This window comes from Microtus ochrogaster, linkage group LG2 (assembly GCF_000317375.1).
Source record: "Microtus ochrogaster isolate Prairie Vole_2 linkage group LG2, MicOch1.0, whole genome shotgun sequence".
NCBI lineage: Eukaryota > Metazoa > Chordata > Mammalia > Rodentia > Cricetidae > Microtus > Microtus ochrogaster.
In genome coordinates this window covers 51,135,508-51,153,098 of record NC_022028.1, presented here as the reverse complement: position 1 = coordinate 51,153,098, position 17,591 = coordinate 51,135,508, and the positions used below count along the sequence as shown (strand labels likewise).

Sequence of the window (17,591 nt, the reverse complement as noted above, 5' to 3'; positions counted from 1 at the left end):
GATTGCCTAGAGCCCTCTGTGACTGCTGGACCCCGTCACAGTCACAGGAGCCCTACAAACCGGACCCTTAGAGAGATTTCCAGCTTGTCACCAAAGCAAAGGTCACTGACAAGAACTGGGGAAGTCCTGGGGGGCAGGCATGCTCAAGGTCCTGGCCTGGGAAGAGGATGGAACTTGAGGGCCTGGCACATGCTGGGCAAGCCTTATCTCTGACCTGTGACCTGCGTTGCAGCCTCTGCCAGGGGAGGGGGTTGATGATCTGAACTCCCCTGATCCTCATCAATGTGGTTAGCAGATGGATCGAACTCTTGGTACCATTTGAATCTGAGAAGAGGCAGGGAGGGTGGTGCTGATGGCCTGGATCCCAGGGTTCCTGTGAGGGTTGGTTTTGGGGATTTGATGCTGAGTTGGGACTCTCTGAGCCCAAGAGATGCTGTTCCCAGCCTTGGAGCCCGTGGGAATCAGTGGCAGGGAAGATAAAACCCGCTCCCAAGATATATAATTTCCTGCAATTTCTGCCTTTCACCCTATCTTTTTTAAAAAGCATATTAAGTTTCTCTAAAACAGCAGGATCGCTTCAATTTGCATATCTCCGCATGCTAATTGCGCCGCCTCAGAGATTCAGCAGGCAGCCTTTCTCTGCGGCAGGGCCAGGCAGGAGTCCTCCAGCACCTCAACCCTCCCACCCCCGGAAGAAGGCTGAGGAAGTCAGAGGTCAGCAGGCATGGTGCCCACTAAGATGCCTTGGGTCAGGAGACAGATGTGAAACTTAAGGGCGCCTCAAAGACTCAGTGATCAAAATAAATGTTTTAACATCCCTAGAAAGAATCAATGGAAAAAACTATCCGTGATAAACAGAACACTAAAATGTTGAACGAGGGGCATTTTTATAAACAAAGCAACTATTTCGCAGAAAGTCAGGTAACTTGCCTGGAGTCATACACCTGGCAAACAATGGCCCTTGAGTTTTTAACCACCTTACAAGCCACCCCTGAAAGACGTTTTTTAAATGGACAACAGGACCACGGTGTTATCTATTGTCTTTTGGCCTGTTGGATTTCCCAAATTTCCTAGAGTTAGCATAGTCAGATAAAAAAGCGCCGTGTGTGCGCCCCTGAGTCTAGAATGCGTATGTGAGTGTACGAGGGTGGGATCAGGGTGCTAGAGCAATGGCTCAATCAGTAAGGCACCCACTACACAAGTCTGGAGGTCTGAGTTCAAATCCCAGCACCAGCGGTAAGGCACCCACTACACAAGTCTGGAGGTCTAAATTCAAATCCCAGCACCAGCGGTAAACTGTTGGGCACGGTGGCTCAAGCTTAACAGGCAGAGAGAGGGGCTCACTGGTCACCCAGTGTGGCCCGCTGGTGAGCTCCAGGCTGGTGAGGGCCTGTCTAAAAACCCAAGGTGGACAGCACCTGAGGAATGACAACCAAGGTTGTTCTTTGACCTCTGTATGCACATGGACATACAAGCACACAAGAAAGCACTCACATGCACACACTTACATATACACATGTACACATATATACATGCGTATACACACATACACATACACACACATATACACATGCATACACACACACGGTGTTACTTAAAAAAGGAGGAGGGCTGGAAGCAGGCATAATGTCGTAGAGGCAGAGGCAGGTCGATCTCTGTGATCTAGCCAGGGCTACATAGTGAGGCAGTCTCAAAACTAACACACAAATAAACAACAAGAAGAGAGGCCTGCAGAGACTGCTCGGTGCTAGGAGTGCTTGCTGTGCAATCATGAGGCCCTGCGTTCAGATCCCAGCACCCACAGAACAGATCACACGGTCTCATGAGCACCTGGAACCCCAGTGCTGTGTAATCTGAGATAGGAAGATCTGGGGTTGCGGGCAGCCAGCCCAGCCTAGCAAAAACACTGCAGGGTCCGGGAAAGATCCTACCTCAAGGGGGCAAGGTGGACAGTGCTACAGGAGGACACCTGATGTCTTGCTCTGCAAGGGCACTGTAAGTGGAAATTGGTATAACCCCCCTCCCCAACACGTACGCGCATACACACACACCCCCAAATCTATCTAGGACTCTGAAACTACATTCCATCAGGAGGTGACTCAACCTGGAGCCAAGGAGGGTTGGTGGAGGGAGAAGAGAGAGGGAAGAGAAGGAGAAAGATGGGTGGGGGACAGCGAGGGGGCTGTGCTGGTGTCCACTCAGATACAGGTGGTGGGTACACAGCCTGGGTGCTGGAGCCTTTATTGGTACAGTAACTGTGACAGGGCCTTTGGCCAAACTGGCTTTTCTTTGTTGTGGTAACAGTTGGCTTCCCAAACAACCCAGCCAGCTGTGTGTCTGTGGATTTGATCCACTGCAAGCTGAAAGTCCCCACTGACCACTTTCCCTCCCACACTTACTGTGCCTACGCCTGGGAAGCTGACCTACATCCACTGCTTGGAAGAAAACGAAAGAATCAGGATAGGATGTAGGATGTGAGCTGGGCGGGGCAGCGCATGCGTGCAAGCCCAGCAGGCGCACCGCTGGGGAGCTTGAGACCACGTGGGACAGAGAAGGTGTTCTAGGCCAGCGTGGACTGTAGAATGAGTCGGTGGGCAAGGGCGCTTGCTGCCAAGCCTGACAAGCTGAGTGTGATTCCCAGGCCCAACACAGTGGAAGGAAGAAGCTAGCTGCCCATGTTTCCCGGGGCATATGGACACATACATGAACACCACACACACACAGTAAATGAATAAATACATGTAAAAACAAACAAACAAAAAAGGATAGGATGTTCAATGCACTATTATTTCACTGTATTACAGAAGAAACTATATTCAGTAAATGATGGTCAACCCCTCCTATGAGGAAACTACGAAACACTCATTTCTAAGACTAGAGACAGGAGCTTGTGGCCCAAATACAAGGTACTGTATTGGCTGGTTGTGTGGCACACACCTTTAATCTCAGCACTTGGGAGGCAGAGGCAAGCAGATCTCTGTGAGTTCGAGGCCAGCCTGGTCTACAAAGCGAGTTCCAGGACAGCCAGGACTATACAGAGAAACCCTGTCTTGAAAAACAAAACAACAAAAAAAAAATCACGCAAATGTCAGTAACAGTGGTTATCTTCTGTGTCTTCCCAACTTGTACAGAATTAGCATAGCATTTTCTTTTGTTCTATTCCACATGTGTGAGCATGTGTATATGTGTTCACACGTGTGTAGGTACAGGTGTGCAAGTACATGTGCATACCTGCTTGAGTGTGTAGAGGCTCGAGGAGAAGCTGATGTTTGGCACCTCCATCTTATTCTATGAGGCAGGTGTCAGTCAAACCTACAGCTGGCTACCGTGGCTCCGACTGCTAGCTTGCTTGCTCTTGGGGAGGGGGGTTCATATCTACCTTCAGAGGTTGGGATGAAAGGGTTGCCATGCCCACCTAGCATCCATGCAGGATCTAAGGATGTGAACTGTGGTCCCATTGTTTGTGCAGTGAGTGCTTTAACCACTGAGCCATCTCCCCTGGACTAAAATGGTTAATGTGATATTACATACACGTATATATTTAAGCAGAGACAGCGCCTTTGTTTTTTGTTTTGTTTTGATTTGACTAGAGAAATTATTTCTCAAACTAAGAAATTATACACTGTGTTTTAGGGAGGATGCTCATGTCTATTCTAGCATGGGTAACACGCCTTCCCTACGCTTCAGCCTGAATGCAACTGAGTGTCAGGGGACCCACACCCCACACCCACTTTACCCCATGGTTTCCTCTTCTCTCTCTCCTTCCCTCCCATGGCTATCCTCCTCCAAAGTCTGCAGCAAGGAGAAACACCACCCTCAAGTCCCCTAGACTCCTTGGCTGGAAGGGCTCACAGAATCCAGCCCCTCACTAGGCGTGGTGATGCAGCACACCTTTGATCCAAGCATTTGGGAGGCAGAGGCAGGAGGATCTCTGAGTTTGAGGCCATCCTGGTCTACAGAGAGAGTTCCAAGACAGTCAGGGCTACACAGAGAAACCCTGTCTTGAAATCCCACCCCAAAGGGGGGGGGAGAAAGAAAAGAAAAAGAACCTAGGCCTTCTTGCCACCATCCCCACTTGCAGCCTGCCTGATAGGTCATCACCTCTCTCTCCTGCCTCCAGGGCCTTTGGATAGGCTGCCTGCTTCCCGGGGAGCTGGCTGCAAGAGCTTAGCTCCTACCTGCTTTCCCACATGGGCACATAATAAATTGCCCACGAATTTTCCTTCAGGACCAAGAATGTCGTGCAGCAGCATGTGTGATAAAAAAAGGGGCAGCGGGTCTGACAGAATGGAGAGCCAGGGCAGAAAGGCTGGGATTGCGGGCTGGCGTTTCTCATACTAAATTAGAACAGCGGGCAGCGGGCAGAGCGAGTGAAACGCTGACTTGCTGACTTGAAACAAATGAATTCCTGAGCAGTCTAGAAGTGGCTCTGGGGTGGGGAGACCCCAGGATGCTGCAGTATGAAGCTTGGATTTCCTGCCCCTCGTCAGGAGCCTGGAGGATGGGTACCAATCAAGGTTATCTAACAAACCAGAAAAGCCAAGGAGGTCCAGGCCTTCCACTGCAGGCGCAGCTGGCTCCCATCTCTCCGAATTCCACTCCCAATGCTCAAAGCTGGCTTCTTCACTGCCGGCTAGAAGGCCGCAGAGCCTTCAGGGCCACCATCCAAGTTATCGAGAAATTGTTCCTCATCTATTCTGGTTGAGACAGGGTCTCATTATATAGACCAGGCTGGCCTGCAACTTAGAAATCTGCTTGCCTCTGCCTCCCAGATGCTGGGATTAAAGACATGTGCCACCATATCTGGCCCTTTCTTTTCTTTCTTCTTTAAATGAAAGAGAGATGGTGATGTAGCTCGGTGGTGGATTGCTTGTCCACCCAGAGTGAGGTCCTGGGTCAATCTCTAGCACAAGACATGTTTGTGAACAAGAGCCTCAGGGAGCTGAGGACCTTGCAGGAATACATTAGTACACCTGCTGGGCATGGGGAAACGTGGGTGTCTAGGGGGCTGGCCCTCACCCTGTCAACATAAGGGCCCCAACTGTATTTGCATCAAATCCGATCGTAAGAACCTTCTTGGCATTAATATTCTACACGAGCAAGGCTTTTCTTTTACTTACTAAAGTAAGCCTGTGACAGGCTGGCATCCACTCGATCCTTTGCTGTCCCTCGCCACCCACGCAGGCTCCAGGCTGAAGGCAGGAAGCCCCGCGCCTCGCAGACCCGCACCCCACCCTCTCCCTTTGATCCTCCCACCGAAAGCCGGAGTTGCAAAGCTGCTCACATGTAATTATTTTAATTCAGCCAGATGCTGAGAATTAGTGTCTTTTCCTTGCAAGGATTCTAGGGAAAGAGAGAATTCAGCCAAAGATATGCCAGGAGAAAAGGGAGCCGACAGCCTCTGCAGGGAGGGAGCCCCTAAACCTCCCCAGCGCAGGCACAGCCTCCAGCAAGAAAACTACTGTGTCCAAGGATGAAAGAGGGGGGAGGAGCAGGGGAAGGAAAGAAGAGGAAGAGAGGGGGAGTGGAGTGGGGGGGGGTCCTAAGGTGGCAAAGGAAGATGTTCACAAGCCGCTGGGAAACTGAGTTACAGCGCCAGCCCACTGAGCTTGTCCAAAGTGCCCTAACTGATGGTATTTAAACACCAAGGGGGTCACTGCTGGGCTAAGAGCTCAGGGGAAACTGAATTTGGACCATAAAGTGATTCCCATACAGCCTCTCCTGAGGATGGATATATATATATATCCATATATATATATATACGAATGAATGATATCTATCTGTCTGTCTATCTATCTATCTATCTATGAGGATGGCAGTCACCATCCTCATCACCTTCATCCTCAACAGTTAACCCAACTGCCCCACAGCAGGGGAACCTTGAGGCTCTTGCACTCAGAAACAGAAAAACATGCCTGGTTCGTGCAAGTAGGCCCTCCTTTGACACAGTGTCCATCATCACTAAACACTCTGCTGGACTTCCCTGGCTAGGCTCTTATCAGATCCTCAGTACACACCAACCACAGCAGCCCTGCCCAGGGTGCAGATGCTGGGCGAGCCCGTTTCCCGGCATCTGGGCCTCCACTGGCCAGCTAAACAGACAGGAAGGGCCACCACCAGGAAGGCAGCTGTGCGAGCATTCTTCTGGTCACCTCTCGACAGTCCATTCTGTTTCCACACAGAAGTCCCAGGGACAAGGTTGTGACTCCACATCCTGCTCATTGAAGACTGGAGCTCTAGAGCAGGCTGCCTGCGTCCAGACCTCATCTCCTGGGTGACTGTGTGGTCCTGGACCTCATCTCTCCGGGCTTCAGTCTCCTCAACCACTGAATGTCAGAAACCTCATACTACACAAGAAGACATACACAAGTCTACATCTATGACCCGTTAGTGTGGTCTAGAATCATCAGACAAGACATGAGAAATAGCACACTACCTACACAGAAGTGAGCATTCCGTTGTCGCCCCTGCCCCGCCCATTCGAGGAAGGGACACTTGGCCTTCTTTCTTCCTTTAGGGCAAGCACTCTGAAGCTGAGACATACCTCAGCCCCTCCTGGTATCTTCTAGGACCCTAGACATTAAGGAGATTTATAAAGCCACTCTTCTCCCCCCAAAATTCCTTTTTGGAAAATGTTGTTTAACATTAACACCCTCTCTCTAATGGAACAGTCTCACGTAGCTCTGGCTGGCCTTGAACTCACTATATAGCTGAGGATCACCTTGAACTTTTGATCCTCCTGCTCCTAGCTCCTGCGTGCTGGTATTACAAGCCTGCACCTCCATGCTAGGCTTATTTGGTATTGTGGATGAAACCCAGGGCTTCACACTTACTAAGTAGGCAAGCACTCTGACAGCTGAGACCCCAAAACCTATGCTGATTCCTTTATGTGTTTTATATAAGCGTGTTGCATTTATGTCTGTACAACATGTGCATGCCTGATCCTCCAGAAGCTAGAAGAGGGTTTGGGTCCTCTAGGACCGGAGTAATAGACAGTTGTGAGCTATAGTGTGGGTGCTAAGAATCAAACCAGGGTCTTCTGTAAGAACAGCCAGTGTTCTAAACCACTATGCCATCTCTCCAGTCCCCATGTTGATTCCTTTTGTTTGTTTTTTAACATGGGGTCCCTCTATGTATCCCTGGCTGTTCTGGAACTTGTTATGGAAACTCACAGAGATCCGCCTGCCCCTGGGATTAAAGGTGTGTGACACCACACCTGGCTGATTCTTATTGTGTTCCGCTATTGTTACCCTAAAAGGATTAAGGTTGTTCTGTCGTGGTTTTTCACATGGTGGATACTGGTGGATGGCAGCTCTGATCCCGGCGGTCAGGAAGCCTTGTTTCTCCTTCTTCCTACAGTCCCTGGGAGCCCTGTCCCCAGATACTCAGGCCTCTCTCCCTCCCAACCCCTCACTGGCCTCAGGGATGCCTGGTTTGGGTGGCCCGTGGGTAGAGCCCCATCTTACAGTCAGCTGATCTGGAGCAGAGTCCAGGTGTGCTCCCTCTTGTCTCAGAGAGACGCTGGAGTTTCCGGTGAAACGAGACCCTCACTCAGGTCCTCCCCCCTTGACAGCGGTCAGCATCCTTACAACATTTCCCTTTGTCGTCAGCCCTGACCCCTTTCTCGGTGCCGAGCCACCCCATGGGCCGCTGCTCCACACTCCTCCAGAAGAGTCGAAACCAAAGGCTGCCAGGATTGCAGACTCCGGGCTTCCCGACATCCACTCCCACCTGGATTCCTATTCAGACCTTTCCACACTCACGTCCACCCATGCACACACACTCACACTCACACCCACACACTCAGACATCTTCTCCCTCTGTGGAGCAGAGGGTGCCATCCTGTGCCAGAGGCAAAGAGAACAGTGACAACTGCGTGCCAAGTGCGCAAGGCTGAACGGCTTTGGTCATCGGCGGGGCTGGGGCAGTCTGGGCTGAGGGGCGTGTATGTGACTGGACCCAGGAGCCTGGCTCTGTGATGCAGCTGGTCCCTCGTGCCTTGGGTCTCACTCTGGTCAACTACAAGGCTGGAATCTTCTAGCTCTGGTGTCACGGTCTCATGCCAGCCGGGTCACAAAGAGCCCTGTCTACCCCGGCTCCCTCCAGGGATGGGTAATCCTGCATCATGGAGAGGAACCCCTGCTACTCACCCTACAGTTGCTCAGCTCCTCCGCAGACAGGATGATGGAGCCACACTTCTTCCCTGGGACACCACTAGGGAGGAAAGACAAAAATGACAAGCCAGACAGGGACAGACCAACCCAACATTCCTGGGTCAGCCGCTCCCATGCCCGCCCCGTGCCATCTAGGCATCTACACCCAACACCTCTAAGAACACCCCCAGAAGTGCCTGGGTAGTGTGGCCGAGAGCATTGTGTGCTGGGTCAGGCCCTCAGCCTGATGGCCCGCCCCCTGCTCCCAAGGCCCACCAGGGAGGTCTAAGAATGGCAACAGCACCCGGACTCACCCGGAAGCTTCCGGACCAGTGGTTCTGAAGCTTTCCATCCAAAGACCACTTCTGTGGGCAAAAGACCTTGTGGGCTAGCCACCCTGTACCCAGCTACCCAGGGTCCCCTGGGGTTCCAGCTCTGAGCCAGTCTGCTTCACTAGGGAGGAGCAGCTGAGGGTGGGTTAGGGTCTTGGGGAGGGGTCCTCTCCATGGCTCTCGCCTGCAGCTACCTCCATTTGAATTCCTGGGACTGGGGTCTTCTGAGGCCAAAAGACACCCCACTTCATGAGGGGCCATGCAGGACAAGGGACCACCCACAGCGGAGAAGCCCCTCCAGGAAGGTGAGCTGGAAAGGGTGTCTACTGAGGGTGTTCCAACACCTGTTCCTCCTTCGGTGGGAGTGGGGGGCATGCCCCCAAGGACTAGCCCACACCACTCTAAGGTTTGAGACTAAGCTGGGGGACCATAGGATGACCAAGGGGGGATCACATGTGAAGCTGTGGGGCAGCTGTGACTAGGGGTTCTGGCCCTGCACACGCTTGGGAGTGACATAGAATCTGCTTTCTGGACACGCACACACAGGGCCCTCAACCGACCGCACAGTCTCCCTCCCCGCAGCCTTGCTGCGCTGCAGTGGGTCGCTGTGGAATCCAGACCCCGTCTCCTGCCCAGTCCAGGGCAGCGGCGGTGAGCTATGTGTGGAACCGTTTGAGGACCACAGATGGAGCTTTACCCAGCATCACTTTGGAGGGAGAGGTTCCCAGCAGAGGAGGGAGGAGAGAAAGAGAAGCCTCCTGGGGCTGAAGACACAGCCCAGGTCTCTCCAAACTGGGTGGGCAGATGAGGGGCCAACCCTGCCCCAGGCAGGTGGCAGTGCTGCAGCTTGGCCCCTACTCTCAGGCAGTCCTTTCCCACACAGTGGCCTGGTAGAGACCAGAGCCCTCGGCAGCAGCCTCCTCCGCCCCTGGCTCTCCATCTGTTGCTCTGCCTTCAACTCCACCTTCTTCTTCTGGTCTTGCTTTCCCTCCTCTCTTGCCTCAACCTGCTCCCACCAACTTGGCCTTCCTCTCCCCACCTCCCTCCCTCCCTCCGGACTCAATTCCCCTCTTTACAGCTGCTTATGCTCCCTCTCAGCTCGCTGGCACCCACTCTCCCCATAAACCAGAAGCCACGCTGGTCCTGAGCTGTGAGGGGTCCACATATGGCTCCTCCAGGCTCTTTCCTTACATGCAGGCAGCCGGGTGGGACTCCCTCACTCAGTCCCAAAGGTTTAAGGCCCACAGGGTATGAGAAAGAAGCCAGGACAGAGACGCTCCTCAGGAGAGGAGAGGGAAGACCCATGGAGGGTCTATGTTGGTCACATTTTTTATGAGGCCAGCCAAAAGTCGGAGTGGGAACTGGAGAAGTAGCGGCCCTCTGCAGTCAGTGAGCTATGAAAGCAGTGCATGTGTGTATGGGGGGGGGGGGACTGAGCCAAATCAACTCCATAGGGAAGAGAAGGCTGATATTGAATAGAGAAGCCATGGAGGAGGGAGAGCCAAGGGGGTATTAGATAAGGAAAGGGAGGAAAGAGGGATCTGAGAGGTCCCAGGACCACCCACCCTTGGCACAGGACACTCGGAATCCCTCCCTACTCCCTAAAGTCCCAAGAGCCACCAGGGCTCACCAGGCCCCACCTCTGGCCCGGATAGAAGAGGTAGGCTATCACCTTGGTGCCTGAGACCTTATGAAGGGACCCAGGACCCTTTATCTTCCTACCCAGGGGTTAACAGTAGATCAGGAATTGAGCCTAGAGGCAGGTGACCTCTTTAGAACTGGGTGAATGCAGAAGGCCACAGCTGCGTGGTGACCTACCCGTTAGACACAGCTGGCATAGGCTTGCCTGTCCGGGAGTTGAGGCTGAATGCTCCTATTCTGTGGAGACAGAGGAAGAGAAAGCCAAGCGTGAGCCCACTACCCCAGTCCTCACGGGCCAGAACACAACTTGTAGATGTCTGGACCTCTGCCCCGGAAGTCACTAAAACAGGACCAAAACCCAGACCACAGAAGGGACACTTCCCAGACCTTCGAGTGAAGCCCTGGGCAAGTCAGGCTACCCCTGAGGTGTTCAGAGTGGGGCCCCAGACCAGCGGCCCCAGCGGCCCCAGCGAAGGTATCACATACATGCCTTAGGCCTACTCAGAAACCCTGAGGTGGAATGGGCTCCTCTGCTCCAGGTGACCCAGACACCTGCCGCAGGTGGAGATGGTCTCTGTCACATCACTGGGCCTCATTGGCTTAAACAGTCTCTCTCACTCGCATGCTAAGGCCCAAACCTCAGCACTGCATATGACTATATTTGGAGACAGGACCTTTAAAAGGGCTGGAGAAATGGTTCATCAGTTAAGAGCAAGGACTGCTCTTCCAGAGGAACCAAGTTTGGTTCCCCTCTTCTGGGCTCCGAGGGAGCCTGAACTCAAGCGCACACACCCACACACCAATATAGACATACACACTTAAATAAAAATAATTTAAAAAAACTTTTAAGAAAAAAGGAGTTGATTAGGAGCTGAGGTCACATGTGTGGGGCCTGACTATCCACACACAGAAGGACGGACTCCATACAGACAAGAGAAGAAAAACTACGGTCAGCCAAGCCAAGGAGAGCAGCCTTAGCAGATGTGACCTCGGTCGGAGCCTTGGACAGGGCATGGTGGCACAGGCTCACAACTCTAGCTTTTGGGAGGCTGAGGAGGAAGGGTCTCTCTGAGGCCTTCCTGGGCTGTAGACAAAGATCCTGGTCCCCCGACAGAAAATCTCAAAGGAATCTCTGTGTGACAATGCACGGGCAATCCCTGTCCTCAGGAGGCTGAGGCAGAGGATCTTGAGTTTGAGGCTGCCCTGTAGTGAGGCTCTGTCTCAAAACAACAACATCCCCCTCTACCCTCAAACACAACGAAACCAAACCAATGTGGTCATCGCTTCGTAGGCACAAGGCACTGGTTCTCGGCCCCCTCAGGGACAGGTCTCTGGATGTACAAAAATGCCACTACGGTACCTGAATAGGAGCCACACTCATTCTGCACGTATTTTATTTTACTATATATTTATAAATAAGCAGGGTCTTATGTAGCCAAGTCTGGCCTTCAACTTATGTAGCTGAGGATGGCCTTGAACTCCTCCTGCTGGGTTACACGCCTGTACCACCATGCCTGGAATCTCCTATATTTTAAGCCATCTTCAGGTGTCTTATGACACCTAACACAGAGTAAATGATCGGCATAGGCTGGCTGGACTGTATCATCCAAGGAATGGTGACCAGGAAGACGACAGCCCACGTTCAGGAATATGCAGCCTTTTAAAAAGCAGTTAGTTGATAGAGTACATGTATGTGGAGCCCATGGGTACCGAGGACTTCCTGCACAGATCTCACCAGCAAAACACTGACCCTCACATCTGTCCCAGAATAGATGCCCAGTAAACAGGAGCTGCTGGTGGGGTTTAGTCACGAACGGCTAAACTTAGAAACACAAGACCTCCTGGGGGAAAGGACCTGCCTCCCCCACAGCATTCCTGTGACTCCACATTTCAGATCTTGCTTGTCCTTGGGCGCATCTTCTGTGGGAGAGACCCCTCCATCCCCTGCCCAAGGTGGACAGGTGACAGCAGGCAAGAAATGGATCTGTAACTGCTTAGGTGTACACTCGGGTGGGAGCTGGGAGGTGTAGGAGCAATCCTGGCTTCTCCTCGGCCACAGGGAGTAGGAAGGCGATGAGAGAGGGCAATTGGGAAGGAGGATGATGAAAACGCACCATACACGTGTGTGAGGTGGTCAAAGAGTAAATAACGATAAATTTAAAGCATACAAATTCAAAATAAAGGCCCTGAACACTGCTATTGAACAAGAGCTAACTGGGATTTCTCCTGGGAAAATCCCACTTTTCTTTCTTCCCCTTTTAAATTAGTTTTTACTATTTTTAACTCGTGTATGTGTGTGTATGTGTGTGTGTGTGTCTTCATGTGGGTGTGTGCACGAGAGGCCAGAGGTGTTCAGTCCAGTCCCTTGCAGATGGAGTTGCAGTTGTAAGTCACCTGGGGTGGGTGCTGGGGCAAAGTTGTTCTCTACCACACACGGCTGTAGTATGTGATTTTGGGTTTTGGGGTTTTTTTTGTAATTTTTCAAGATTTATTTTTACGTACATTGATGTTTTGCCTGCATGTATGTCCGCATGAGGGTACAAGATCCTCTGGAGCCGACGTTACAGACAGCGATGAGCTGTCATGTGGGCGCTGGAGATTGAACAGGGTCCTCCAGAGGAATGGCCAATGCCCTTAACTGCTGAGCCATCTCCCCAGCCCCTTTCTTGGGGTCCCGATTCTACCATGTAGTTGCTGAGGAGTTACAGGCAAGGGTCTAGGAGAGTCTGTTCCTTATACACACACACTATGCACACACTCATACAGATACGCACAGATACACACACACACACACACATACATGCACACATGCACATAGAAACACACCAGTTAGGAACTACAGTGTTAGGACGGAAACCTGGCAGAAGCCAGTGAGGGGTTCATGAACCCCCTCTCTCTCCTGCCTGCCCTGTGGCCTGGACATTTGTCCTGGTCTGTGCCTGCCCTTGCCAGGGCCCTGCCCAGAGATTCCTCAGGAATAAGGACAAGCCATCCACAGCTGCACAGAGAGAATCCTGGCGACTCCCCATCCCGGAGGACGCTCAGAGTGACAGCTCTCCAGTAGACTATCAGAGGTGGGAGGTGAGAAGTGCCCCCCCTTTCCCCCCAGTTCCAGCCTGTTCTTAGCTCCAGCTCAGGTCTACACCTACACACCGTGGATAAGTGGAGGAATACGCTGTGCAAATAAATCCCAGGTTCAAATTTCAGCTTTCCCACTGCTGTCTGTGTGGCCTTGGATGTATCTCTTCCTCTGGTGTCCTCTGGTCTCTTACACAGTTAGAGAGGTAGGGTTACAAACTGACTAGGTAGTTCTCGGTCATGGCTCCCTCCCCCTCCCCACAGGAATACAAGCTCTAATAACAGCCTGGACCTGCGAAGAGGGCGGGGCCTGGGATCCCTCTTCGAAAGCCCTGGCTGTCTGTTACTGACACCAGCAGACTCTCAGCAGGGTGGGCAGAAGATGGCTCATCAAAGGGGAGCCACCCGGACAGGCTGTACCCCTTCTACACTTACGTGAGGGGCTTCTCCAGGCGGCTCCCAGAGGACCCCACGATCTCTCCAAGGGTGCAGAAGGCCTGGCCCAGGAAATCCTGCATACCCGGGGCAGAAGAGACCAGCGTCAGCCACTGCGTTCACAGCCACCCCACCTCCCTCACAACGTGCAGCCTTGGATACATGCTCTTTGAGTGAAGTCCAGGGCCCAGTCAGGCTACGGCATTTAAGAGAGCCTGGGCTTGCTGGGTAGTCACAGGCAGAACTCACGTGTTTAGATAAATCCGGGCTCTTGGAGTCCACATCGTATCTACAGGGAACACAGAGAAATGGTAAAGGCAGGCAGGGGAGATTCCACTGAACTCTGCCTGGGACCCTGAGTAGAGTCAGATTCCCCTGGGGAGCACTGGGAGCCTGGGAGGCTCCTCCCGCCTGATCTCTGTGAAGACCGGTTGGAGACAGTCCTGTGGCTCTCTCAGGATTTATGCATTTCCCAGTCCGCGAGATGGCTTGGCAATTAGGGACGCTTTCAGCCAAGCCTGATGATCTGAGTTCAATCCCCGAGACCCACATGAAGGAAGGACAACTCTCACAAGCTGCCCTTTGACCTACACACCCCGCCACGGCACACACATAGACTCACAAGAACAAACAAACAAACGTGATTCATTTTTAAAGATATGTGCATTTCCCTGCACATGCGTTTTATCTCACTAAGAATGGGAAATGACACAAGTAAACCCATATCCTGGCTGGGTCACAGGTGGCTAAGTCACCCTATCCACCACTGCCAGTTGCCCATCTTTCCAGCCTCAACGTGGTCTGTCTGGGAGCCCTGTACTCAGACCTTGTCCTTACTCGGGCCTGGTCACGACCTCCACCCGAGTGGGCTGCGAGCTGCTCCTGCAGCCGAGCTGGTCCCCTCTCCGGGAGCCAGCTGAGCTGTAGCCTCCTCTCCCAGGGTCTTGCTTGCAACATTTCCTCCTGCAGCCTCCCCTGCTCTAGGCTCAGATGCATGCACCTGCTGAGGACTGGGGATCAGCACCCCACTGCCTTGAGTAATTTACCTCTCTAGACTGTCACCAAACTTCTCTGTCACGTCATGGGCCACATTGTTCATACTTCTCAGCCTTTCTCTTCTTCCCATCCTAGCTTCCAAGTTTCTACCTCCCTCAGCTCACCCCAAATTTTTGCCAGAATCCCCCAGGAATCTTTCTTTCCACTCTGTTCTTCCCCAGGACGCTGCCCTTTGCAACCCTGCCCCTCTCCCTCACAGCCCCTGGAAATGACACAAACTCCCTGCCTGGTTTCCAAGGGGGAAAGTCCTCCTGATGGCCCTGTCCCTCTTTCTGAGGAAACAGATACCAGAGCCCGACTTGTCTCACGACTCCAGGAGACTAGATACACCTCCCAACATGAGGAGAGACCAGCAGGTACCCCGGACACCAGTGAGCAAAAGTCACCCAAGTAGAGGCCTGAATTGCTCCGTGGATGCTCCCCAGAGTGTCAGGCACTTCACCCAATCCCCCCACACACACACACGCACGGACACACGCACATAAATGAGAAAATGCTGGATAAGATCTGGCACCCCCTTTTCCACACCCTAGCAAGGCTGGAGGTAGATTTCAACTGTCACTTTTATCTTCCCGACTTTCCAGAATATCCCTGCTTTTCCACCTGTATCCTGTCACTCCAGGTCCTAGTCCCAAGGACTCTATCTCCTCCCCGTCCCCCCCCCCATCCAGCGTGAGCCCCACCTTCTACTCACAGGTCAAAACGGAGGTTCTGCTTCTCCTCAAAGAAGTAATCCACAATGAACTTGCGCACAAAGTCTGGGTTGAGCGTGTTATCAATGACCTCAGTGCGTCCAAACTGCAAGAGAAGAAGGCGCTGTTTTAACAGGGCCAGTGCGGCTCCAGCCCATGGCACTAGGCTGCAGGCATTGGGTGCTGCCTCCTGCAAGCAGGGCTACATCTCTTTACAGTCCCTCTCTTCCCCACCCCTCCCTCCCTCTCCAGACACGAGCTCCAGGCATCTCTTGTACGGTAAATGGTATAGACCCCAGTGGCCCTGTGTTCTGGTTCTGCTCTTCTCTCAGGCCATGGGCTCCTGGCCTGGACGCCCCTCACCACCAGGCGGGTTGTCCTAGTCAAGTTAGCCTCAAAGTCTCTAAGGAGATGATGCTCTACCTTGAACTCCTGCTTCTACTGCCCAACACCTGGGCTATGTGTACATGATTGACACCCCTCCTGCAGTCACAAGAGACTTGATGGTGGGAGACAGCCTCCTGGAGGATCCATCTCCTCCTATTCCCACCTTGGAGTGTGGGCTGGACCTGACACACATCCCTGTTTATTTATTTTGAGACAGGGCTCACTAGATAGCCTGGGCTGGTCTCAAGCTTGCTGTGTGGTCCAGGATGGCGTTGCATTCCTGACACACCTGCCTCTGTCCTAAACGCTGGGATTACAGGTGTGTGCCCAGTGACCCAGTTTAACAACACATACCTGATAAGCAAAAGACACAAGTCAACCATGGGACTTCCATCTTGGAGGCTCCTTCTGCTGTCTTGCTTGCTCACATTCATAAAGCTAGCAGCTACTGGAGACTCAGTGCCTTCCCACTTTGGCCCTGCCAACCCCAGCTTCACAGCCCTTCTCCTGGCCCCACCTCCTCTGCAAGCCTCACGCTTTCTCAGCTCCTGTGGGCTCTTCCACACGAGCTGATCCCTGAGGCTTGAGCGCATGGTTCCCCATCTTGCTCCCTTGCCACCATCCCCATGCATTGCCTGGAAATTACTCACAGAGTTTCTCCCTACCCTACAGGGCCATGAGCACACACGATGCCCCGGACCCCCTGTGAACACTCTGTGCCCTAGTCCTATGCAATGCCTTGTGGCAGGCTTCCCTTTCTTAGAGATGAGAAGATGGAAGCCCAGAGAAGCCAAGCAACTTGTCCAGGAGCACACAGTCAAGACTCGCTGACACAAAGGCACAAGTCAGGTTATGAGCTCTAGACCACAAGGTGCCACAGGTATGGGGAGATGAGACCTACGCTAAGCCTGGCTCATGACAGACACTCTGGAGTGGCCAGGGAGGAGCTGAATGAGGGCAGAGTAGCTGCAGCCTCCTCAGGAACTGTGAGGTCCCGGCCGAGGGTGGAGGCTGCGTTGCCTCTTGCAAATTCCCTGCCTTATCTAAGCCCGTTCTGTATTCCACAAAGGTTGCTTTTGCAGAGCTGTGGGTCGGCCCAGGGCCTTGCCCACGCTAGGCAAGTGCTCTACCACGGAGCCAAAAGCCACACCCACACTCTAAAAAGCTTTGGAGACCTTAGCATAGGCAGACATAGCACTTAGTACTGACTACAGGAGCAGAACATGAGAGCCATACCGGAAGATTCTCTATTGCACTCAGAGTCACTGAGCAATACCTATGACAGGTGCAGTCACAGCAACTAAAGCACCTAAGCCGGGCTGCGATGTTTGGAACCCTAGCACTCAGGAGGCAGAAATTGGGGGATCTGAAGTCCAAAGCTCTTTAGCTACAGTGAACTTAAGAATAGCTGGCACTATTGTCTTTACAGCCCCCACCGTCTTTAAAAAAAAAGTGTATGTGGGTGGGGATAGGTGTAGGCAGACTGATGGCTTAGTGGTTAAGAGTACTAGTTGCACAATCTTGAGGTCAGAGGTCAGATCCCAGCAACCACATAACAAGCTGGGCATTGCCCACATGCCTATAAAGCCCAGATCCAAGGTGGGGCAGAGGGAGGAGGATTGCTGTGGCTTGCTGGCTTCTAGCTTAGCTACCAGTTCAGGGAAAGACCCTGACTCACAGGAATAAGTGGAGGCTGACAGAGGAGACCATCCAACACCCTCTTCTGAACTCTGTGCCTGTGCACAGGCACACGTGCATGCACACACTCACAAATACTTGTAAAAAGAATCGAATGAAACACAGAGCACCAGCTTAGG

The 17,591-nt window shown here is 52.6% G+C and overlaps 1 protein-coding gene across 3 annotated transcripts in view; it reads right to left on the bottom strand.

Annotated features, from left to right (window-relative positions):
• Positions 1 to 17,591, bottom strand: part of Cpne5 (copine 5) — an 83,803-nt gene that overhangs the window by 34,322 nt on the left and 31,890 nt on the right. For 2 of the 3 annotated variants that reach the window (XM_013351240.2, XM_026785513.1), the window contains exons 4-9: positions 15,390 to 15,493; positions 13,889 to 13,928; positions 13,640 to 13,716; positions 10,304 to 10,363; positions 8,468 to 8,518; positions 8,151 to 8,214 (exon numbers count right to left, since the gene is read on the bottom strand). In XM_013351240.2, the coding sequence (XP_013206694.1) occupies positions 8,151 to 8,214; positions 8,468 to 8,518; positions 10,304 to 10,363; positions 13,640 to 13,716; positions 13,889 to 13,928; positions 15,390 to 15,493 (396 nt within the window). The remainder of the gene's footprint in view (positions 1 to 8,150; positions 8,215 to 8,467; positions 8,519 to 10,303; positions 10,364 to 13,639; positions 13,717 to 13,888; positions 13,929 to 15,389; positions 15,494 to 17,591) is intronic. The other variant, XM_005360334.3, reaches the window with a different exon arrangement.